This window comes from Echinococcus granulosus (assembly GCF_000524195.1).
Source record: "Echinococcus granulosus chromosome Unknown EG_S00189, whole genome shotgun sequence".
Classification (NCBI taxonomy): Eukaryota; Metazoa; Platyhelminthes; class Cestoda; order Cyclophyllidea; family Taeniidae; genus Echinococcus; species Echinococcus granulosus.
In genome coordinates this window covers 81,473-107,959 of record NW_020170569.1, presented here as the reverse complement: position 1 = coordinate 107,959, position 26,487 = coordinate 81,473, and the positions used below count along the sequence as shown (strand labels likewise).

Here is a 26,487-nt window from a genome sequence, read left to right as displayed (position 1 = left end):
TCTAGTTGTACCTTTCGCTAGCTTCATCGAGAACTTGGATCTTTATGCTGCTGTGCTTCGGTCCTTTATAACCTGTTACCTGTTTCGTATTAGCTTTGATGCTATACGAGAGGTTATTTGTCATCACCTCATGAAATACGTCTTTAGCCTTTAATGCGTGAATATTTCATTTCGAGTTTGACGGTAAAGTAAGTGTAGTGACCCCAATAAACATGCCGTCATCCTACTTGTTAAGAGGTCCTACATGAAGAATTCTTGAAACATGTCTTTAACATCGACGAATGAATCGATGGAGACGGAAGTATGATGACTGTGGAGGCGCAGTCAGAATTGTAAACAGCTGTCTTCCTGAATCCGCCCTTTAAATGCTTCGTCAGTTTTGGTTGTGAAGTTCATTCCACACAGGCTAGACTAGATCGCCATTCCTACCACTGCCTTTCTGGCTTGACTGCCTCCAATCTGGTTCTTAGGTAGAAGCACATGTGGTGGAGTTTACCTGAGTGGATTATGGAGGGCTAGTATGGGGTTCTTCATTGGGTCAGACATTGAAATTGAGATTAGTTCCCATTGCCTTTGCAGTGCTCGCTAAATTTGGGATGCTGCATTGGAACGACTGTTTGTAAAATTGGTGGTTGAAGACATTTTCTTGTGTGTAGCGTTGCTGCTGCGCGGTCAGTGGCTTCGAGTGGGTGAAACCCAGTCGTAATTGCTATTTGTCCTGCATCAGGTGAACGGTCGGTTCTCTGACTTTATAGCACACAGAGCAATAATATTTGCTCAGTGGTGGAGTGCAAAGGTCATTTTTGCTAGAAATTGGAAGCCAGACTAGAATGTGGAAACCGGATGTGCTGCAATTGCAATAGGTCTCGTCAACCGACGCTTTATGTGGGTTCAGGCATGGTGAGTAGTAGTGGACAGTCCAATAAACGGCGCATTGCTAATGAACCAACAGATTTCCATGCTTTATAGCACGTATATGAACAATGCCCGCATTTCACAAGTCCCTGAAACTTAAGGCAAAGCATTGTAGTGGGCTCTGCCGAAAACCGCACTTGTAAGTTCATCAGTTACTTTTTCGAATCGTCTCATTGGCATCATTGTTGGACCATATATGATGGCTGCCACAGCACCTAGACAAGCGGACATGAGATTATAGCATTGTGGTCGATTGAGATGGATTAAACTAACTTCTGCTTAATGTTTAAGCAACAGGAAATAGCGCGATTTAAACTTGGTGGCGTATTTTTCGGCATAAACAAATGGCTTTTAAGGATCTAGCTGCAGATAATGGCCATACACACCATTGAACTTCCGGCTATTTGCCCATTTTCTCCAACATGCAGACAGAATCGGCGTTTCTTGACAAACTTTGCCTCGCAATTTGGTTGCTGTGTTGCTTATTTGCTGGCGTGGACTCATAAGTGAAGTGCAGTTCATGTGTTCTTTTAAGGTGACAGGTGACGAGGTGACTTAATTTTGTCCGTAAATATTGTTGAGTCCATAGTGGCTACTTGTCCATCATCTACTCAGTTGGGTTAATATGTCCTGTGTGGGGAGCACGGTGTTAGTCTCCACCTTCTCCATCACAATCGCAATGCACCATCGCATCCGGTGCACTTGCATATTTACTCCTTGTAGATGCAGAAATAAATATGCAGGCTACGTGTTTGAACAGAGGACCTCAAATTTCCTCCTCTGTGCTCAATAAAATTGCCTCATGGGTCGAAAACTTGCAACATTTGTTGTCATTCTTTGTTTCATGGTTGATTGGTCCCCTAACAAAAGGACTTGCAGACCGATTGGTGGTAAAATTCAGCCTGGAAGTTTTCCAACTTCTCAACTATTTCTCCTTTGCTCTTGTAAAACGATGGGTAAATGGAAGGATGGATAGTTGTTTGTAGTAAAAATTAGTTAATGGAGACAAGCTAATGAAAGTGGCTGATTGTAAATTATTGGGTGTGTTGTATTCGATGGGTGGAGGGCGGATAGGGGCTTGAAAGCAGTCTGCTTGATGCATGAATCTGGATGAAGGGGTGAACGCCTAGGAAGGTAGATTGGCATATTCATGGTAGAAGAAGAATCGAGTTGACCGAGTGAATTTGTTGATTAAATATGGATTGATGGATGTGTGTGCAACTACTTCTTCTGCCTCTAAACCACCCTCTCCTTTCTCCTCTTCCAACGTCAGCTTTCGAGCCCGCCTCCACGGACTTCAGCAACGACCACCTCCTCTGTCGTTCCATCATCATCTCCGTCCTTGGTGGCATTGGTCACGGCAATGTCATCTCTACTGCCCGAACCGCCTTTGAGCGTTGGTACGCAGCCGCGACCCCTGCACCGATTGGTGAGGCCGCAGTGGAACAAGCAAAACTCCCCACCTGATCTTTAAACTTTACTCTACTCCATGTGCGTGAGCAATGGTGAAGATGAGGCGTTTCAGAAGCCTTTGAAAGTGAGGTGGGATGCAAGACGGATGGCTTTGAATTACCGGTGCGAGGTAGGATTGGAGAGATGGATGGGTGAAGTGTTAATTGTTATGTCGGTATCACTTTTACTGCAAGGATCTTAGGGAAAATTCACCATCACATTTCGGATTTGTCAATGAAGCTCAAGTGTGATCCTGCATTTGCTACGCTTGTCATTTCTCGGTGCATATTGGAGTGAAGTTAGTGTCTGGTTTGGGTTAATTATAGAGCTCTGAGGATGAGGTTGGAGAAGTAGATGAAGGAAAGGATGGATTTTGTGTAGATGAGTTGAGTGAGTGGGGAAGGAGTGAATGCACCTGGATTAAACGTATGGAATATTGAGGTAATGAGAAGATCAGGGGTGAATGAATGGAAGACCGGGGTAGATTTATTGAATTCTTCTCCTTTGCCAAAAGCTGCACCATTGGGCGACTTTGACCGACGAACGCGTCCATATTTTCTTCAATCTTAACGCCACCACGAATGCTGACACCATTACGCATCTCTTGTTCCTCACCTTCAGGGCGTACGTACGCAAGCAGTGCCGATAGCACTTCCACTCCAAGATGAGCACTTTGCTATGCCATAATAATAAGCGCTATGTTGTTAAAGTGCCTTGAAATGAGAACCAGTTTGGTTGTCAAACCTGTCATTTGCTGCATTTAGCTTCACGTAAATGAGACATGTCTGACTAGCGAAAGACCTTACGCCTAAGTCCCCCCATAACAACCACATTTGCAGCAATTTAAAAGCATTGTTGCACTTTGCCATGTATAGGGAGGTTTGATTTTCCAGCAGAATCAACGTACAGTCGTAACTTAAGTGCCCTAAGTAATCAATGTAGAGTCAAGGTCAGCCATGTGAACAATGAAGGTATCTGTGCTGAAGTCTTGTCTAGGTGGACCTCGAATGAACCCAGGCTCACATGACAGCATATCTAGTTCACCGCAAAGGTTGACTTATGCTTCAAGACAGCAGAATTACTAGGGATCTAAAAGATTCCCCGCCTGGGTTAACCTCTTGTATCACAAATAGTGATATAAGGAATTTATTTATAGAAGTGGTCAAGTGTTGTAAGTAGTTCAGGCTATTTGTAGCTGGATCATTTTACCAGTACAAGTACTATAGGTGCTTTGCACTTAACTAAGTTCTTTGCAACCCAGAAACTTTTCTACTTCTTAAGCGAAATTACAGTTTGCTGCTTCCACAGGATGCTTTGGAAGAACACTGCAAAACAAGTGCATACTACAGCCCCTTTTAATGATCATGAATAATCACAAAGATCAGGAGAAAAAGCCTGTGTTGCAGAGCACTGAAGATTTCGGTCTTCAAGAAACTCTGCAATTTGTGCCGCCAATGCTCGTTGTAGCCACCACTTCAACAGAAAGTTGCTTGACAGAATCTGCACAACCTTGAAAATGACACGCTGAAGTGGACCCCAAGTCTTCCCATCCAACGGTTTCAGACTTAACCCATTCCAGCGTGAGATTAGCAGCTCCTTCATTTCAAACAGCTGCCTCTTGCTTGAATGGAGAGGATGTGGCGAAGGAGGTAAGAATTGGATAGTCACTTCAATGGAAGATGGGTGAATGATGAGTAAGAATGGTGACAAGAAGCTGGCGTTTACAGCACCGAATAGCTGGATGTTTTCAACACTTAAATAAATATGCATGAAGGAAAGATCACTGCCATCGGATGATGCGTGGTACTCCCAGCTGTATGTGAGGGTAGCGTTCCGAGCTCCAAGTAACCAGAACTGGTTGCTGTGGCCTGACTGGGTCAGCAGTATGGGCAGTCGATCAGACAGATAAGCCTGCAGGTGGATGTTTATAAATCCTTCTGGTATTGTTTGATCGGTGGTAATCAACTCTAAGCAAAGGGTTGGATTAATTTGTAATTATTCAGAATCCATCTGCTGCAAGTGGAGAAGAGCACCAACCTGTGTGGGTGTCGCGATCCATGTGGCTCCTGTGAAGTGGTAGGAAATCGTAAAAGACTACGTAGATGAAACTAATGACAAGAAGGATGCAGAGAAGTAGTATCCAGTTGTGCGGCAATCTCATATCCCTTAGCCCACAAATGCAAAACGCCAGTTTGCTGACTAATTCAAATGACATCAGCTGCTTAACTTGGAAGTAGTCATCGATCGAGTGGTAGGTCGGAGGTCAGCAGTCTGGTTTAAGCCCTGCTTTCCAGGCAGTTAGTTCTTGTCCATCATTTTGTAAGCAGAGGAACCTTTAAACTGGTCAAAATTCCGTCTGATTCTACTTCCGCATTTAAACATCATTGCAGATGGGAGCAACTATTTCAACAATTTGTTCAATTTGGTCTCCGCATTCTATTTTAATGCCGTAGATGGAACGATCTCGTTTAAATCATTAATGCACTTCGTTACTTCTGTCACCATTTGGTTTCGTTATAATAAAGTGGTCAAAGTTCTACGGGCAGTAACGTTGCGTCCACTTTTCTCTCCGATACGTTCTGTTTTCAACACAAATGAATGCATCATCCCTTACGTCCTCTTTTATGTAAACTTTTACATTGTGACACGTTGCAAACACAAGGGTGCATTTTTGTGGTTTTCTTGGCAGATGTAACAGAGCAAGCTGTAGCAAAAAACTTGACCGATTTATTAAAAATTTGGTTTTCAGGTAATTTATTATACGGTTATTACGATGGAGGAACTTTTGACTTGACCGATGTTGACAAGAATTCCACCTTGTCCACTTGGAGTGGGAAGACAGGTCTTTCCAATTACCGATTTCTAGCACGCACGGGTGTTAAGTCACTTCGGGTCGGGATACTGTTGATCAAGACAGCAAACAACGAGGGCAGTGCATGCGGGAATGCAACAGTGTGCTGTGGTCTAGGATACAAGACTCATGGGAACCCATTAGTGCATTACCGTTATGGGAATCTAAGCTGTAGAAAAATATTTGCAGCTACTAACATGACATAAGCGGATGTACATCTGTCGGTGACGCGTAGAACGTCTGCCTGATTGTGGAATTCTCTGACTAACATCTAACCTGCCATAAAGTTTGGAGGCTAACCTTCCTGCGAGAAAAGTGGACACAAAATAAGGCAAAGCTGGATAATGTGGGGGCGTCTTGACTAAAAGAGCCAGGATATCCTCAATTGTATCAAAGTAGGTAATGCAACCTGGGTGCATCACTCTACTACGGAAGCAAACCGAATATCCAAGTGATGGATGCCTCCAAAAGTCAGCATTTCAGCATCAACAGAGAAGTGAAGAATCCCCTTCTAGGGCGGTTCAGCCACACTGACAAGTGTTGAAGCCCCAAAGCTATCTAAGTCATTGTCAGAATTTGGAATAAATGGGTAATCGTGGCGGACTAGATTGCAGTATATGTCCTAAGGTCTGATTTATCCTTTGAACCGAATCAAAATTTTCAAGTTGATCTGGATGTTTCCCCAGAATTTCCCGCTTCTTAACTGCCTGATTGGTGGGAAGTCTGTAATTTGATATTTCAAAGAAGAACCCACGCACGGTAGAACAGGCGCTGTCCAAAATGTAGTGGAGTGTAATCAAAGTAATGCAACACTAGGATGTGGTAAAACAAGGACTTTGTACGTGTTCTCCTACTTCATGTTGATTTCAACCCTTATGAAATGGTTAAGGGCGGTGATTCATGAATTAGCGAAACTGATTGTTTTGCCTACTTATCATGCAACTTGTCACCCCTTCGATGGGAGGAGGCGCATGATCTACGAAATGATTAATTTAGAAATAGCACTTTACCATCTGTGATTAGCACAGCTTCATCCTCGTTGATGTACGAGATCAGTAAGGGGATAGGTTGTTTTCCCCTACAGACACCAGTGAGAAACTTTAGCGAACTGGTAAACCATCTTACGTGTCCAAAATCTAGCTTCACACGACCGTAAGGAATGAAGATGATATTCAAGTATTTGCTGTTATAAACGCCCACAATTGACTGTTTAGGAGGTTTAGGGCGATTACAAAATTAGTTGGTTAGGTAACGAGCTTGTGGTATTCAACGGTGAAGTAGGTGAGATAAGTGTCCGATGTGTCCGAACCTTCGTGGACCCTCAAGGAATATGGAAGCAATGTCTAAAGCAAAAAGGAAATTGGGTCTGTCCTACAACTGAAAATTGACAACTAGACTGTATCCAGTTCAGGTGGGCAGTCTTCAAGCAAGATGCTAATCCAGTTACTAAGTTCCGCTATAAATACACATTAGGAATATCTATTTTGATGAAGACTTTGAAACAGCCGCACTTTAGTGTCCAGCTTGAACAAGTTTGCCAATTATGAGTACGATATATTGAAATGTTTATATCCTCAGGTGTACGATTTGTTCCATTGGTATTTTTCATTAGATTTGTCATTTCACTTACAACTCATTCCTTAAATATGCCTTTTGCATGTGCATCCAGTTACAAAAATATTAATCAGTGAAGCAGAAATTCTATTTAAGTTTGTTTTGAAGATGTATTTTTAATGCCACTGTCTTAAAAATTTGTGGTGATTCCAGAACCAATGCTTTTCAGTCTGTATGCCGTGTCACCATCATGCAAGCTTTGCTATCTGCCACAGTCCCTTGTTCAACAGTCTATGCAACTCGCCTGTCCATCTGTAACAGTAAACCCTCAGCACATATTGGGAACAATAAGTAAGTAGTAAACCGCGACGAGATATCTGGGATTCCTGCTGTAGTCACTTCGTGAATACATTATAATGTTCTAATTTATCGTGCACAAAGACAGAATTACCACGTTACTTAAATCATGTACTTATTTCTTTGAAGAATTCTTTGACTTGCCCTGTAACGCTTCGTAGAGTCTAAACGCAGCCATGCAAGCCCAAAAAACTGACACATGGATCACAATCATGTCACAAGCACCGATACTGAGATCCCCTTTTATGCATAAAGTTTGTAGGAATGATTGTAAACAAGTTTTGAACGCGGTTTTCGTCTAGTCATGAACTTTTAATCAAACTGCACTATTACCACAAATATAACATTGTAACGGTGGGAAGGTGAAAAAATGAATTTAAATAATTCTAGTGTATTGTTTGAAGTCACAATTTGTAAGCAAATTCTCATTTAACATTGCTGCTGTCACTCAATTCACCCTCTTCAAGATTGCATGTAAATCCTCCATCAAACGTAAGCAATTTAGACCGACAACTCGTCCAAATGTTGTGTTTTCAATCAAACAGAATATTTCGTACTTAGTGTAACAATCAAAATTACTCCTACCAAAGGCAAGCATTGTTTCATTATTCACGCCATTATTTTCCACAGATGAAGCTGGTCTGAAATGTAGCTTTTCTGTTCGTGATTTGTCAAAGACGTGTCGTGGTTTAAAATTAAATGCACTACTTAAAGAATAGATAGTAAAGCAAAAAACCATTTGCTTTTGTCATATCTCAGGTTTAAGCGTAATTTCGCAGAAAAAAGACATCCAGTGTATTTTTTGACAGCTTTGATGTAAAATTTTGCCGATCATCAGTCGATGGTGTAAACCTACCCTGTTAACTCCAAATAACTAACAAGCTGTGATATTAACTGATTAAAGCACCTCATACACTACAAATGAACCACATTTGTCACTGATGGATCGCGTCCCTGTCTATGGAGAGGAAGTAAACTCACACATTGTAAAATCGCACTTTGTAGCGAGTTTGATAACCTCTGGTTGAGATGTGCCTCCTGAACATAATGCGCACATCACTTAGCTGGTCCATATGGCATACTTTCACTCATGACAAAATTCAAGTTGTGTAAAACTTGCTTCTTTAATCGGTATTTACATTTTTTTATTTCTAATGCATTCTTCCTACTAAATTACTTTCCTTTAGCCCTATCTCTGTTCATTTTACACCAGTTTAGTTAAATGTGGTGATAGTTAAAAAACAAATTTGGAAATGACTCACGCAATTTACTTGAGAATACCTTAAGTGCCTGATGGAAGCTTCCCTTCATTTGTCATAAAGGCAGCATCTATTCTTTTAGTACTTCCGAAGTAGTGTATGCAATAGATCAAATCTGTGTTGTTATTTAAGTGTTTCTACTGCACAACGCAGCTGAATTTACCATGTTAGAATATGTCAGGAGACGATTAGAAATTGCCTGGTTTTGATTGAAAGAACTTGTCCTTTACCTTAAATATGCCTTTTTTTGAGTAGAAAATTTAAAGAGTCATCTCAGACTGATCATTTCCTATTAAAGGATGGGAAAGTGCTTCTCATAATCATTAAAATAAATTTGCGGTGAATGACAAAAAAGTAAATCTGATTGTGTGCACGCCCTAGCACTGGATAGGAGATTTGTTTGGCGTTGGTGCTAGAGATGTTAGGTATATATATATATATATATAATTATATAATTAAGGGGAAGTTTACCATTATTTAGTATTCACAACGACGTACATGTTAATTTACTAGGCAGCACTGTGAAAACGGTAGTTTATGGCTATGTAACAGATTGTGAACACAATCAACGCAGTTTGTCTATGCTATGAAAATTATGCATTAGGGCTACTTTTATTTATTTTTGCGAACTTGTCAGAATATGCCATAAAAGAGGTGAGATTGTCAGGTCAACTTTATTTGACACGATGGTCACAATGGTCTGACAAGTAAAACGGTGTTTACCTTTGCTAGGTACAAAATATCCGGTTTGATCACAACCGTGAGAATAAAATGAGTTGTAAGTCCAGTTGATTTAAATGCATTAGAAAGCTTTCGCCAAGTCTCAGAGGAGGAAAATAATGTGGTCGATCTAATCTGAAGTAGAACTATTATTCATAGGATTTTGATTCAGCATTACGTTAAAAACTACTCAGCTTAATTCTCTATCCTCTGACTGTAAAAGAGTATTTCATATGCAGCAGTTGTGCATGTTAATGAGGTGTTTGTACTATTACAAAGTGATGCCAAAGGAGTAATTGATGGAAATCAGCAGCGGTTTTGAGTAGTAACTTAATTCAACCCTTGCACACGAGAAGTGGATGCATGGTGGAAGTATTCAGGAGGTGATCACAGTAGATAACGCCAGATATCTTAGCTCATTTAACTTCATAATCATGATTGGCAAAGTGTTATCAGGGTTTCTTTTTCCAGATGCAGCCTGGGACTTAACGAGGTTCTATGCCACATAAATCAAAAATGTATGTAGTACAATATAGAATCAATTGCTCTTTAGTAAAACTATTCGATGTAATGCGTTGCTTCTTAACAACTACAGTTTGCATTTATTATCCAGATGCGTTTGTTCCCTTCTCTAAGCATCCAATTCCCCATGTGCTACTTAAATTATTGTTGCCTTAGAGCAGAAATTCACTGCATCAAATGGTTTATAATTCAGAGGTTCTGCTCTCCTATTCTATATTCCGTTCTTGTCGTAACATTGAGCTAGCCAGGCAATGCTTGTTTACATGACTACATGATTTCACCAGTAGCAGCGCAAATATGCCAGTTAGTTGAAGTCGTTAAATTCATTGTCTTCTCTGCTCTCCCGCCTGCATCACAAATGCATGCGGATAGTAATAGAGATGTTTGATAATCAAACTATAGCAGTATTTTTCTTTTTGAACGTGCACGAGCACAAATTGACAACGGTTAAGGAACTGCCAAGATTATTATACACAACGGGAAGAGGAACTGCATTTATAGCACAAGTGTAAAAGAATGTTTTGCTTTTACTTTTGAAAAACTATCTTGCAATCTTTGTTGGTGATAATCTTGCTAGTGCACTAAAATTTATAAGTTAGACTGAGCAAACGACTTTTAAAAACAATGTCCAGCTTAGCCTTCACTTGCATGGTCTTGGTGAAACTTAGAATGTTTTTCAATAAGAAGGCATGTGATCGTCTCCGTCACTTGGCCTACTTTCCGCAATGGTATTTACACTTAATTAGTTAAAAACTAGTGTCAATTTTTAGATTTTGAATTCTTTATGCACAATTTCATTGTCTTTGAAACGGTCTTAAGGCTTGCCATCCTGATGTCTGGTGCAAGGCGTCAGCTGCCTGCACATACTGCAGGAACGTTTAAATTTGCGAATGAATGGCAACTGCATTAGAAGTTTTCCTTGATGAAATAATTTGAACCAGACATGGCTGTAGTGATTTGCCCCTCCTATATTTTCTAGTGTTTCATCCTCGATATCAAATATTGTGGATCATTTTGTGTCATGACTGTTCGATACACAATGTGTACAAACGATTGTATTATATTTCAGCAGGTTCTACAAGTTACGTGGGCAATATCTTAGTTTCCAGAACTGTTTTTTCGGTAAAAATTTTTCCGCAAATTTGATGACTCATAACCTAAATTGACGAATGCAGATTGAAATGCAAAGGACCTACTAAGGTGTTAACACTCACTCCAGTGGGTAAGGGTTATTCACCCCTACCACCTTCATTCTCATCCCTTCTACGCATAACAGAACCAGAGATAAGTCATGATTCTACTTACGATCAGGTAAGGAGGCTAAAAATGGTATAATAGAGGTGAAATTTAAAATAAAGCCGACATAAAAAGCATCATTTTTGCATTTCAGAAACTTGAGCGACCAAAGTTTATTTGGGGTCAGGCTTGCGAACACAGTGGTGTACTACATGACAGAATATGGAGCCTCACAGAAGCAGCATAAGTCCTGCAAGTGACAATGCCACAACCACCAACAACAACATCACAGAATTGAGTCAAATGTAAAATTTGCCTTTTTTGTTTGAGTTGAATTCTCATCGGCTGTTCTAGTTATCATCCGCATGGGTGATGCCGATCTGCCTCCCCATATCCACATATCTACATGATTTATTCGATTAAATGAACTTTCCATACGTAGAGACAACTTCTGCAGGGAAGCTAAGCAAAACACAAACAGAATGGCAAAACAGAAGAGGGAGGTGATGTTCTTATCTTATCAAGTTAGCTTTACATATTTTTGAAGGCTGTTGCCTGGATGAAGGCCTGATGGTTTGAAACAAAGCCCCCATTTCTAGTAATTATCGGTGTATTTTAAGCACATGCATGCATTGCATGAGACGGTTTGGGGTTCGCAGACATCTTCTGGTGACATTCACGCAAAGAAAAGGAAATCTTTATGCTTATTTTCCTAGTAAGTGAGAGAGAACTTCCTCTGCAATACGATCAGAGGAAAGCACATGGTTATAATCCCATATGCACAAATATTGAAATGAGGAAATTTGTAACAAAGATTAGGCGTCTTTATCTTTTGAACGATTCTTAGGCCATTCCTTATGTGAAGTTTTATGAAATCACACTAACAAAATCAGTCAACAAGTGAAATATCCGACGATACAGTGAGAAGGAGAGAATGAATGGCCTTAAATTGTGGGCGATTGTATATTTAGGGATTTGAACATAAATAAGTATTAATAGATCGCAACTGGAGGAGTTGAAAGAAAGAAAGTGCAGAATGTACAAGGTGATAAGTTAGCAAGCGAAATCGCACTGACAAAGCAAAGGCACTTTGCTTCGATTCGAGTAAACAAGTGCTTGGAGCCTTCAGTTTGCTTAATGCATACAAGACTGAATTCAAACGAAATCTGCATATGCTTAACTTTTGTATCATAGTGATAATTATTTTAAGTCGGATACTGCTAGATTGACTGGAATCTCTATTAAAATACGATAGACGCAAGAAAGTTTTAAGAGAAGCAGCAGTAGACATTTTGACAATTTGTCAGAAGAAGATCTCATTATAGTTTCTTTATAATGTCCTAAACTCTTAATGAAAAGCATTCATTTTTTGAACGATTTGAACATTGTAGTGGGTGGAAGGGATAAACAAGTAATAAACAGCCAGTCTAGTTATTATTTGCATACAGGTCAGTCTACTGCAGGCATTCAGGTTGAAATAGCGTAACCTGCCCCGTGAAGAGAAATGGAAAATGATATCTTCCCAAATGAAAGTAGCTGCTTCAGTTGACGCACGTATCACCATTTTCTTGAAAGCACCACTTACTTTAATTGAACAAAAACGTTTACAACATCAGTTTGTTCATGAGGTCCCATAAGAAACTGCATTGTGTTTTATGTCTTAGTAGAGAGACTGATCTTTCACCTGGCTGGTATTACCTTCGCCGAAGTCTTGCATTGTATCAATCCTAAATGACAAGCTAACAGCACTCTGTTCACAGAAAGGTCTGCTGCAAAGTTAATACACAATACAGTACAACACAACCCAATGTAATGTAGGCGCCAATTCTGGCCCAGCCAGAGACAAATAAACGGAGAAAATGCTGTCACACTCCCACTTCACAAAAATATAGTACATATAGACAAGTAAATTTTACGGGATTCAATTTACGAACTGACCAACAACTGCGATGAGAACTTTAATGTACACTTCAATATTTGGGTGATTTAGATTAATAAAGTGACTCTTGATGCACTTGGAGTAAGACTTGCTAATCATTGAATCCGCACTATCACAAAAGTTGAGGCGAAATTCAAGCCAGCGCTTCAGTGAATGCGCACCATTCACAAAGTATAAAAATGTGAAGTCACCAAAGTACATGGTGGGTTATGTGTATGGGAGGGGCTCATTTACAGTGTCTGAAACCAACAAGTGTGGGGTGTATCAAGTGACAAAAGGATCGCAAGCTGGTAAATTTGCACAAATGCTTGAGTAGATGAGTCGTGAACAATATGTTGAGCACCAAGTTGCCCAGACCCTGTATGAAGTTGGCCTCTTGTAACTCATTAAATGTGCACCTTTAATTGCTCAGAAATATACCTTAGAGATGTCGGACACTCGGCAGTGGCTTCTGTCTTACCACGTTTTCCTTAAAATGGATGTTGATTTGGTATTAACGTTGAGGGTGTTTAACCGAAATGCTCAAATCCGGTTGATTGAAGCAAGTGATATGGATTCGGTGCATAAATAAGCTCTCCAAGCCTGTAAGAAAGTGTTGTTGCGCCTGAGACTTGATTCATGTCAGCGTGCTTGTGTAATAACAAGCAACAAGTAAGTGGATTATCAAGGGAGAGTTTCAAGGAAGCCGACTAGGGCATGGACACCACTATGTAAACAAATCCGCTGCTCCCCTGCATAACAGTATCAGTAAATGTTTAAAGGAATCACAGTTATTCGCACAGCAATGGACACCGTTCATTTATGCATGGAGAGGTCCTCTTTCGAACAATCACTGTTGTAATTCTGTGTTTCTCTAGGGTTGTTGCTAAAAGAAATCATTAATCAGAGTGGCGGTAAGTTTCGCCAAGTTCTAGCAGGCCATTTGCGTCATCACTGCTCCTACTGTCCATCACCAACACTTGTTGCACTTCTCCTAGGTGCATGGAGGGCATCAGGTTACTCAAGGCCTCCCAGCACAGAAATGGCCGTCATGAACGATGGAACAGAGATTGTAGGTCAGACTACTACTGGATTAAAGGGATCCACAGAGGGTAGTGAAACTCAGTTTCTGATCAAATTTCAAAGGAGTTTAGCTGAGCTGCAAACAGGGTGATACCGAATGCTGATTGAGTGGTTTATGATTTAGGTTAATGTTATAGTGTTGTGTTGTAGTGTTGTAATAACCTCGTCCACTATCTGAGTTTTAGGCGAGCCCAACTAACAATATGTCAAACTCACTGACTGCCAATTACAGTTCCGATTCATTCGCAAAAATTATCAAAATTTTAGCATTTTTCACTTTCTTTTGGATGATCCATCTGCATACATACTGTAAATTCCCGATCAAGTCTCTCCCATAATTTTAACACACATCTTTACCGCTTAGAGCATCTAATAGGTTGGTAAACGGCCCTAAGACATTTCACTCGTTATAGTTAGTCAATTGTTTACTAATTTAAGAGCTAATAATTTCCGTATGTTATAGCACAGTGCTACTCAAGTCCAGGTCACACATCTATTACTTTTGCATCGTGCTAGATCAAATAGGTTGACAATATAGGTTATCACAATCAACATTGCATAATCCCTTGCCTTTTTAAGCTCAGCCACTTAAGTCAAGGTTTGATACGCATTATTTAAAGTCGCTGCATAATTTTGGAGTAAGCAAATGGAGCTGCCAATTTATCTGCACTAAATTCGTGGATGCTGTGATGATCGTTAAAGCATAAGAAAGGACATAAATTGGTATTTGCATGGCAATCGACAAAATTAATCTGAAAAACCACAGAAGCTACCAGCCAAATTTGGCATACAGTATCAAGTGACGACGCGTTAGCAGAGTTAATTATCTCCACTCGCAGTGTACATGCGATTAGTTTATGTTGAAAAATCGCTCTTAGATAAAACGCCTCACATTGAGGAGGACCCTCTAATCCTTAGGATAAGGCAGAATTATCTGTCACTGCTTACTGAAACAATTCGTGCCTCCGCAAGTGAGCAAAAACATGCCTAAGGAAGTTGGACATTGGATACTTGCGTACTTGGGCTGTGAAATCACACCCATACACTTCTGCTGGAGATTTTAGATTACTCTTTTGCCAATTACTTGTTAATGGGTGTTAGAGGAAGCATTTAATTACTAAGTACAGAGTTTCTTAGCTCCTACTTAATATTGCTAAACCAGCTCTTCAGCAATGAGATAAATTTGTTATTTTCCCTTGCTTAGGTCATAACATGTTTTCTCGTTAATGCCTTAACTCACGCTTTATCGTCCTCTATAATTTTCACCTTTTCAATTAAAAATTGCTGTTGGACAAGATTACCTACTTGAAACATTAAAAATGAAATCAACGATCATTTATTCACTGACTATAATGCAGCAAAATTTCCTTTGACACTAATGCAAACTTACAAAAAGTTGAATGGGCTAAAAGATTCCTTGAGCTAAATCTACTGTGCATTCAGTCCAATATAAAACAATTTGGAGACAATACGAATGATTACAAAGAAAACAGAGGAGTTGGTAAATCATACTATACCCATCTGCCTTAGTAATTGTTCTGCTTCACCTAATGCAGGCCGTACCTACGTAAGCGAAATCCACTCTCACTTCATGCCTCCCTTCCTTAGCCTTGGTATACAAAGTGAACACCATACTAAGCACAAAACATTGACGCAGTCGGCATTCCTAGATGCAACATGCTACAATTAACGAATATACCTACAAAGATGCCATTCGCCTACAAGCAGTTATGTAGTCCATTGAGTCAAAAAGCTGTCTGTTATTCCCTATTTGTATCATCAAAATTTCCGCTATAGTATTAGATCAGCAATATGAACATATATCTGATTCATTTCAATGGAATCCTTCTTTAAAATTTGCAACAAAATCACGTTTGACTCCTCGAAGACAACGAATTTGTCAACTGTGTATTTAGTCCATACCAGAATAAGTCAAAGTAACAGTTTTCAAGGCATCTTAAATATTTCATAATAGCCGACCACAAATTAGATAGCCACCACCAAAATAAAAAAGCGTCTACAATGTCCGCTTTCCGGTGTTCTATCACATCAGTTCCATTTTGAAACAAACCATTAGACAGTGGGGGTGGGTTGCGATACTCTGAACAAACTCCGCTGTTTCTTTTGCTTTTCTACAAAATCGAAAACTCTAGCACTTGTAGGGCGCACAGTCATGTACTTGGCCACTGATTCATGCACCGTGATGAGTGGCGGCCTCTTCTCACAGATATTACTGATCGCACATCGCCTTACACAGAAATGGGAAAGCAGACCTATTTAAGTAACAAAGAAAGTAGGTCACATAGAATAATGACTTAACTTAGAAGCCTTTTCAGAAAATATCATGTTTAGTATTGTACGATACCGATGCTTTGTGAAATTGAAGCAGTTAATCTGCTACATGGAATCAAATGATGCGATTTACGTTTAAGGAGCACCTGGTGAACGGAGGGTGTCCATAATGGACTCGACCGTAGACAGTTATATATAGTGCGCGTCAACTCATACAAAATAAGTTGCCAAATGCCGAAACTTTGTGTCTGTGTGCCCAAGTCTTCTGAATCCTAGATCCTCATCATAACCACTGATTAGATAAGCGATGGGAAAAACGAGTAAATAGAGGGGACGTCGTTACTTACCTACACAATGAGTACACGAAGTAGTCACAGTCACTGTTAGGTAGGTCAGTGAGCACGTGTTCAGTGACTAGAGAGCAGAGTCGGCTTCACTAAATATGTGGTTGAGGGTGCGTGCCTGTCAGCATCAGTACTAGCGTTTTGGTGAATCCAACTATACAAACTCGTTATAAATGATTGAACTAGAGCTACAAAGGTTGGTCTATATAGCATAGTACGGTGAAATTGGAGATTAATTTCTATTGGGTATAGGCCATAGAGGCAGGTTTAGGCGGGAGCACGCCTCCCGCTTTCTGCCACTCCCCCATCTAGAATGCAGATAGACCAGGCATCAATGAGAACTTCTAGAAGATTAAAAATGTAGAAGATACTTCTAAAATTGCAGACATCCCCATCTCAATCACAATTTAAACGCAAAGAGATAATCTTCCTATCCTCAAAAGAACTTCTTTTCGCTAAAATTAGTGTTTCAAATCCGGTGCAATGCAAACACATGAAAAGTTTGATACGGTTTACCCAATTGCCTCTTGTTTTGAGTGGATGTGCATGTGGGCCATGAGAACTCTCCAAAATGGGTACTGATTCCATCTTGATATTTGTTATCGTGTTTAACTGCACATAAAATAGCTTCAGTCGGTTTGACAGCCTTCTCCTCTTCAATATCTTTAATGAGACATAAGTAATGAGTACTCCAGAAGGAACACCTTCTGCGCGTTATTCACCGATAGGTGGAATATTCGTCAAAACTACAGAACCTAGAAATAAATCACATGAAAAGGATGCAAGTGCTGGGTGCAAATATTGCATAGACAAATACATTCACCACTCTTTTTCTACTACGGTCCTAATAAGCCGATTATTTGTTGTCAGTTATGAATAGTAGGTGCGTGGAGTAGGTATTCTTACTTGGTATACGGCAAGTCTTCACGTAAACACAACAAAGACATACCAATAAAGAAATGTAAGGCATATGGGCCTGGGGAGCCTACCAAAGAAAAAATTGACTCTTCCTGTCTACCGTCGTGAATCATTGGTGCGCAGCATATCACTTCGAAACCGATATTTCAGTTTACCTCACATAAGGGGTAGGAGGCCATCGGCTTGGTCAGACTGCGCTGAGAAACTTATTTCCACCTGTTCTCTGTAATGGATACTTCACAAATAGTTACGAATATTTCACAATTTCTTACACTAACTCTGGCACTACAACCAGCTCTACGAAAACCCCACCAATTTTTTATCCTATCGTACTCTTCGGTTTATTTAGACAAAGCTAGACTTACTTTGGTATGAAGCGGCTCTCTATCTAATTAGCAGTGATGCTAAGACTGTAGTAACATGAAGAGACTTTTCACTTAAGGGAAGTAGATCTCCAAAAGTACGGATCTCTTGTGAGCAAGTTTAGCTATTACTTATATATAGTCAGTTAACTCAATCAGTTCACGTCAGAAACTAAATAAAGAAGATTATAAAAGAAAACAGTTTTAATTTTGCCTAATAGTGATAATTCGTCGAGGGTTATTCAGATGAGAGGAGAGTAACTTAAGTTTGAAGACATTTACTACAAGTTCTCCTCAGTTATGATCAACCTGACCACTCGAGTTGCCACTTTAATGGCTGCATGCAGGAACATGGATATCGGAAGGCGTAGACAATGTTACCAATTAGTCCACCTTTTGCGGGTGAATTCGGCCACTGAATGATGCTGCGAAAATGCCGTGAGCATTGATAAAACGTTGACAAAGTGAGTGGAGTTGTTTAAGAGGAAGTCACTTTCCACACTTTACACAACACATCTTAATTAACTTTTTTTCAGGCGTTAAACTTACATTGATAATATTTAATTTTATATGATAAACCAAAGTGATGATATTTTCTAATTGTATTTTAAATTATAAGGGAAATTTTGTCGGGAAATGTGATACATATCAGGAGTAATCCACAAACTAACGGGCTAACAATCACACGTTTATTGTATTATCTGGATAGCGTAAGCAGATAATAGTTTTGGGAATTCAGGGAATTCATTCCCTGAAAACATATGTGTTGATTGAATTAGTTTGTCGATTTGCGTCAGTTTAAATATTTGCATAAACACCTAAATGCTCCCTAGTACTTGATGACATCTTTACGAACTAAAGATTAAAAATAGTTAATATCGCAAAACAATGGCTAAACCATACCCAATAGCCTAAAATTCAGTTAGTATAACGTTGTGTGACATATCCAGTATCCGACAAACCCATAATAAGTGTGGATTAGTCAAATCATGTTAACTTCATTTACTCTTAAAATGTGTGAGAAAAAACTTTTCGCTCCTACCCAGAAAGATCTGCAACATTAAGATAGTGAAGGCGATGCTAGGGGCAAACAAAAGGCATGTAATTATTCCATTTTAGTTAAAAAGTAATTGTATGAGCCAGTCTAGATGATCGAGGCCTTCACGGGGCGTCGCTGCTGATTAAGGCGCAGTTCCCTGCATTCTCCTCCAAATTACATCTTGACAAACCCATTTAAAGATGCATTTGCGATTTGTAATGTAATCGGCTCTGTCTTGGATGTACCACATTCGCCAATTTATTTGTGTAGTCAAGAAAGGAGAGTCACTGACTAAACAGAATTTCTGTATGCAGTCCATAAAGAAATCCATCCCACTTTCCTCCTTCCTTTCTACATCATTTATAATTACCACCCCCAGTGTTTGTTCCAAAGACAAGTTCGTCACTAAATCCTGTAGTTCGGTTCTAATCATGGGACCATACTTGCGAAGCATTGAAAGTTCAATAACATAGAGAACGCAGTCGAACGTTAGTAGTGTTCTAACTCGTCTTTGCAGCCTTTTTTTATATTCGCTGTAGATAATTTCGATAGATCTAGGCGTGGAACGAGACCCAAAGGCTGAATGAGGAGGGAGGAAATGGACTGCCTCAACATAAACCGAGGTGGGACGGCTAGAGTTTACAATTTTTAAAAATAAATTGCTACGCACACGCAGTGGACGCACAAAATAAGAAAGACTCCTCTGCATTGTCAGGATGGAGGTAAATAGGATGCAGTTTACTCTTTCAAAGGTACCCCGAAGAGCTCGAATCGATGGAAACTGAAGATCAACTTTCATTTGCTCAAAGTGCAGCTTGGCGGCCTCGCAAATCTTTTCAGAGCATACAGCCTGCGGGTCTGAATACAGAGTTGTGCAGACTCGCTTGTCAATCCACTTCCACTTGTTGAGGTATGAATACTGAGTTCGTAGGAAGAGTACCCACTCCCAGCTTGGGATTGCTGTACAAATATTTACTATGTCAACATCACCAAGGTATTCGCATAATGTTTGCACTAGTTCCGGAGGAAGCTTTGTGATCGTAGTATTGCATAGTTTCGCCTAGAAATGGACTCATTTATTAAGCTATGAAAAAAATAATTTCAAAATGAAGTGATAATGAGCTAATTTGCAGATTATGATGAATGAAAGAAAGCCAGCCCTAATTGTGTGCTTAGAAGGGACTTGAATTGGTACATTTAGAAAGTAAAACAGGGTTAACTTACTCCCAAATCCATATTAGGAAACATCTTAAACTCGCGTAGCAGGAGATTAGTAGAAATGTGAGAAAGACATCGACTCCTTCCTACCAGTGAGCAGCGAGGTTTAATCAACCATGGTAGTTCTATTTAAATACAGCACTAAGAGGGGCCACATTTACTCTTAGTTTTAGGTCCATGTTTCGTAGTAAAAATAACTGGGTTATTTCGCCCTTTTGACAAAATAAATTTCTTTGGTCAGTCAGTTTTTATTGCGTGAATTGAGAGCGACAATAGTGGTGTGGTCAGCAGACTCACTGATTAAAACAACGCTTCTGATTTGACTTCTCAGGCTAGATGGAAGGCTAGTAACGCTAACCTGTTTGAAGCATTTTGTCTAATGGTTTTACTCTTGGGAAGGCGATCAACGCTAAACTGATTAAGGTGCCAAATGCACTGCTGTGCATCATCGTCTAGCTAGCTTTGCCACTGCTTGTCAAGATAGTGTGTGAAAGAGAATGCATAAGGTGCTTCTTTACTAATAAATACCCATTATTTACTTTGACAATATTAGAAGAGATGTTTAAATTAGTCCATCTTGCAGATATTGTAGAAAAGAAAGAATTTTAAGGAGGCGTTAAATGTGGGCAGGCTGAATGCCCTTACGTTTTGTAAGCTTCACTTGATTGACCTTTACTTGCTTACTTTGACTGCACATTTGTTTCCGCCTTGTGATTCCTCCCTTACTATGGTGTTGCTTTTGACGAGGCCTTAATAATGAATGTTTCAGTAATTCCAAAGACTATTTCATTTGTTTATGCATAAAGTGGAATGAGTCGGCGCATGAGAACTTACTGAGTGGTTGGATCAAAGTCTGTTCGAGAGTTCTAAGCTTATAAATAGGTTTCAATATTTGCGACACCTAAAGCGATCACAAAGTAATGGTTAGAAATGAAATTTGCGCTTTAATTGGAAAAGGTAGCCTTAATGCCATTTGTAATGGATGTCTTGTAAAACAGCCACCATTTGTAATTTTCCAAAAAACTTAGCACATTGTTAGAGAGTAGAAATTCTTGTTGCACCACCAGGGGAAACAGATAAGTCAAAGATGGTAAGCGTGTCTTTTTCTAATCTCCTTTGCATACTCTGCAGTAGTCAACAAAAATCTCTTTTTTACAACATGAAAAACTTCTTATTACTGTGGTTGTCATGTAAATTATGCTGATGGTGATTCTCATGTCAAAGTCTTGCATTACACTCAGCTGAGCATTTCGAAGTTGCTCAATGCTTCCTCCACTTGCCTAGCAAAACTACTAATTTCAATGACGTATGAGGCGGTGCATAACATGGGGAAGAAATGTTTCAAAGTGATATGGTAATTAAATGAGCATCTGATAAACCACAGCGCATAGCACTCTTCTAATACTTCAGTGCAAAAACAGACAAAATCTTAGTGGAGCATCCATAGAGGAGGTATCTATTGACTTTTCGGACTTTTATAGGACCTGGACAGCATGGTCCGATTTGTGTTGCTACCGTGGGGAAGGTCCTGGAAATATCATCGTTTTCAAGGAATTTTCAAGGCGCCATTTTGTCACAACCCTGAGAGTGGATAAAGTAGAAATAAATAGTTAGCACAAGTGTTTTCAATTTCGTTGTAATAAATCTCCACTAAAAGAAGGAGCGATCAGCATCGGCCGACTTCTATCAGTGCACCAGCTAAAGTACTTGTGTTAGTTTTTACTTGCCATCCAAAAATTTCAAAGTGCTAATGTAATTGTGCAGAGGTTATTGCATTAAATTAGTTTTATTCTATTTTGTGACAATACTAGCCACTTTGAATTGGAGTGACTTTGGAATGTTTCATGTTGTACGCATTCTACCGTAGATTTACATTACATACTTTTATTATTAACCATGAAATTTAATCATTTTCTTCAGTTATTTACACATAGAAGGGTAAAAATTTCTGTATTTAGGCTGACCATCACATGAAAAGCATTGTAAGCATAGTGAAATGGCAGGGATTGCAGATCTCATTTAGCTCAATTTTAAATTACAACGGAAGATGATCGCTCGATAAATCTAACACTTTGTTTAGGCAAAGTTGGTGATCCATCTAGAAAACCACATTTTGCGCGGTTTTGCTCTCTTTGTCAGCTTCAATTAGGAGCAGCTTTACTGACTTTTCATTGGTTAAGAATGGGTGATGCTCTCCAACAAGTGCTTTTCACCTGCAGATCGCGAAAACTAGAGTTACTCAAATAAGAACGTATCTTATATTACCTTTCCTTCTTTTACTACTTTTCAGCCATCCACCCGCACTGTCCAGCTACTGGAGACGCATAAGTGGTCCTATTAGTTCTCTTTAGTTAATTTGTCTGCTGGTGTCCCAATGCCGAAAATTTCTATTTTTTTAGAACCAGAATAAGTCACAGCTATCAGGTGAACTAGTTTTGGAAGGTTGTGGCCCTAGTCGGAGAACCGTCAGTCCGACGGAGAAACACTCCGCACAAACTATGCAGTCACATTATTTACCCTTCTGTCAAAACAAACGTCTTTCTTTTTTAGCTGCTCCTACTTTGAAAAAAAAGCATTTCCAAGTTCCATTGGTTCTAATTATTGGCAGAAAAATGCACGGTCGAGTCAATTTATAAGTGCAAGACTGATCACGATTTCTGCACTAATCGCTTTCTGGTGTATAGTTTTCACATGATTACATAAAAACACGTTCGGCAATTCTATAATAAATTAATTCGACTAAAAATTATAGTTGGATTTTACCTGTTTTTAAGTCGCTTTTGCCAGATTTATTTTTGCTCCATTTTAGTGACCTCAAGAGGGGAAACCTAAGTCATTGAGCAAATAAAATGCATTATTTAGAATTTAGAATTTTGCGTCAAGTTGACTAGAAGTACATCCCTACGTTTCAATAAGCGAAGTAGTTGAATAGCCCATTTTTTTTTAATAAACGGTGTTAATGGGGGTTTGCGAGATTCCCTTTCCTGAATTTGTATCTTGCACCAACCAAACACCGATAAAATGCAGTCCAAGTGAAATTAGACTTACAATGGGGAAAATAATGTCGCATGAAAGATAAATTCTGTAACGTTAGAAGTATTATCTGGGTAGGTTTAGAGATCAAGGCATTGGCTTAGTAATTTCACAGACAAATTCATTGACGGCTAAATTCCTACGGCTGCCTAGATATCAGGCATTTTCGAAGAAACACGTCACCCACGCCCGCATATCTGCCTGCACCACGTGCCAAACATACGACTATACTCACACAGATTGGTATCATTCATCGTCACTAGTATTTTAAATGAGGTTGCGCAAGCTACTATGCCTTAGCAGTTTGGTGATCTTGGTGACTGTTGCATTGATAGGCTACAAGGCGAATTTAAATAAACCTGTTTTGACTCGAGTGAAAGTGTCTGAAGATCGAAGAGTAAACGTAACCGACCAAAGGTGCAAATGGCCTCCATGGCGATCTCAAGAGGTCGCACAGGGAAGTGTCTATAACATAGCCCTTTGCGTTACCCTAGACCCTCGTCATTCCCCAAAAAAGACTCCAAAGAAGTATCCGTTGGAGAATCTATTCAGACTATCACGACATCACAACAAGATGACTTTTGAAGAGCTGAGCAAATTGCCCCGGCGATACTGGAGGCGAGTGAAATATCCCGATATTTATCAAACTTATCCTCAAGATGTTCCTCTACGAGAACTCGTTGCAGATATCAAAGCCGGTAGACCTGTTTCAGTGGTGAGTTAATTTTAAAACATCTTTAAACAAGCGCAACTGAAGGGCATACAGCACAGTTTTTGTCTAAATGTCTTTCCATTTCTTCATTAATCACTTTTGTACATAAAATATAACAAAATGGTCATTACTACATGAATTCCGTAAGGAGGACCTTATGTTGCCTTAAGGCTATTGAGCTACCACTACATGCAGTAGAATTGGAAAATCTGCGTTAATAAAATTTAGAAATCAGGAATCGAATAACTCCTGAACTAAGATTGTGAATGCAATTTAACTTTAAATGACTATAAGATCATGCAAAATGGATGATGAGTTTGAACAGACGCGTGTGAAGAAGTAGTAGACATTAAACATCAGCAGTCCGAACTGATTCTTTAATTCAGATGCTCACCGAACTCAATGTAAACCTTTAGTAGTTTTGTAAATAAAAAGTTAAGTTAGAACCAATAATCTCAAAGGTAATTTTAAATTCCACTGTCTTTTGCTTTTTTTAGTTGCCTGATTATAATTTTCCGCTGAAAATTTTGATAACCAGTAAATCAGTCTGTACACCGAACTCTCAACACGACCTAATAATTGTTGTAAAAAGCGCAGTTATTGCTTGGGACATGCGAGCGTCTTTTCGGGAATTCGTAAATGAGCAGAAAGCACAGCACCCCAACTTGAAGATTGGTTTAATTTTCAGCATGGGTTTGCCAAGACAACACGGTGGAAAGGTCTTTTCTCGTGAGGGTCACGCAATCACTCTCAAAGGTCGGATTGGAGAACTAGCCGAGTATTTTGATGGCAAAACGACGCAAACCATGGAATACGTGCTTCACGAAATGGCACACTATGACGATATCCTCTTAGCAGACTACGAAGATACCTATTTTAATCTCACCTGGAAAACCGTCACGAATTTGCGTTGGCTGTCTGCCTTTTGTGGCCAACGGAATGGAGATGTATTCTTGGTTATGGATGACGACCATAAGGTGAATTTTACTTACCTGGAGACAATACTGAAGACCTTGCCACCGGAAGTAAAAAGGAGATCAATTTTCGGGCTCATTGGCAGAAGAGATGCAGCTTATAGAAAGGCCGATGGAAAGAGGTACCTTTCATATCGCGAATTTCCCTGGAACATTATGGCCCCGTACCCTCGCGGATTTGCACAATTATTTGGGGCTGAAATAATCGACGATTTGGCCATTGGTTCAGCCTACACTAGGTATAATTACGCACCTGAAGATGTCTACCTTGGAATGCTGGCTTTGAAGTTGGGTATTCAATTGCGGAACATGAACGAGATGTATGACCACTTTGACTTCAAAAGACGACATAAAAATAGGCAACCTGTTTTGATAGCTTTACAGAGATATTTTGACGCTCTTGTAACCCTATCTTGACACTACATTTGATGTTATCGTATTTTATGCTTCGACCATTTCCATTTTCATACGCCCTTGCTAATTCTTTGTTGGTGGGAAGCTCGGTCGATCGCAGTGGGACATTTGAATGATGTGATTAGTTTAAATGCGGACAGATGGACAGTTGCATCACTAATCAATGGTATGTTCCTCGGTTTTGACATTACCGGTGATGATTTTCGGTCAATATTCATAAGCGTCTATTCTCTGAGCATTTTAGCTTGCTTAAAACCTAATCAAACTAAAAATATTTCGGGATTTAAGCACCGTATGCACCTTCCAAATTTATTTGTTTCTACCCTTAATCAACTCAACCAACTCGGTTTGAAGTCGGCGCATTGGGACAACTGTCCTAACATCTTTATCACTAACCGCCTCAAAATCGTTTCATTTTGTAAGTCTGTGTGATAAAATTAGCCACCAAATTCGTTACTCGACCCAATGCAAACAGGTGGGACGAAGAGACTAGGGATTTGGGCTAGTTAATTTATTGCCCTCTTCAAAAATTTCCACTATAAACAATGACCAAATCTTCATTAACTTTTCCAAAATTCCACTTTATGCTGGGGCAAAATACACCTAAATACACCTAAGCTTTCTGCCTTGACTTAGACTTTCTTTAATTCTAACATTATCCTCCAACTGGAGTGAATTAAAAATCACAGGAACTAACTCTGTCATGCTTGATTTTGTAAAACGGTTGGCAATTTTGTCCTGTCGGTGGTATAGGTTGCACTGCAAGCCTCCTCAACTTTGGTCTATAAGCAGTTGAAGTTCAGGCTTTGACGACCTCATGACCTAAGTTTTGTGAAGCCAATTGTTACTCACAGTAGTTTCTGCGTTTGTACGTGGCCTGGCCTCTCTATACCTCTCATGTACATGATCAGAAGACAAGAATTGACATCAGATGCAATTATTGCCATAGTACTAGAATAGACAAAAGCTTTCGCTTTGGTTTTGTACGCGCCTGAAGGCTGGCTGGTTGAGAATGTCTGCGCGTGAGTGCGCGCGTGGGTGCGTGAAGTCAAGAATTTTATTGGGATCACCTACCGGCCTTGGCTTGCCCGCTCAGAAATCAAACCGAAACGCTTTCTGGGAGTGTAGGATTTCCATCACGACATTAATAATTTCATCCCTTCTACGCGTATAGTCTGAAGAATGCAAAAGCATAAATTTTTAAAGTAAATAGAATAAGTTAATCGGATTCCGTAATATCGAATTACTTGGCTCATCATACCCCGCAATGTTGTGATTGTTTTAAGCATTGCCGAGTATCATGAGCTTCTAATC

General features: G+C 39.6%; 2 protein-coding genes across 2 annotated transcripts; both read left to right on the top strand. All coding sequences in view use genetic code 11, as the record gives it.

Annotated features, from left to right (window-relative positions):
• Positions 1-1,540: 1,540 nt before the first annotated feature.
• EGR_10098 (hypothetical protein) lies at positions 1,541-2,382 on the top strand (the record flags this gene model as incomplete). Its single annotated transcript, XM_024499347.1, has 2 exons — positions 1,541-1,634; positions 2,189-2,382. 2 exons carry the CDS (start codon positions 1,541-1,543, stop codon positions 2,380-2,382), a joined length of 288 nt encoding a protein of 95 aa, XP_024346249.1.
• An 11,444-nt stretch (positions 2,383-13,826) lies between these two features.
• On the top strand, positions 13,827-25,176 carry EGR_10097 (UDP-GlcNAc:betaGal beta-1,3-N-acetylglucosaminyltransferase; the record flags this gene model as incomplete). The annotated part of the gene is made up of 3 exons (XM_024499346.1): positions 13,827-13,896; positions 23,568-23,788; positions 24,283-25,176. The coding sequence occupies 3 exons, from the start codon at positions 13,827-13,829 to the stop codon at positions 25,174-25,176; spliced, it is 1,185 nt and encodes a 394-aa protein (XP_024346248.1).
• Between the last annotated feature and the right edge of the window lie 1,311 nt (positions 25,177-26,487).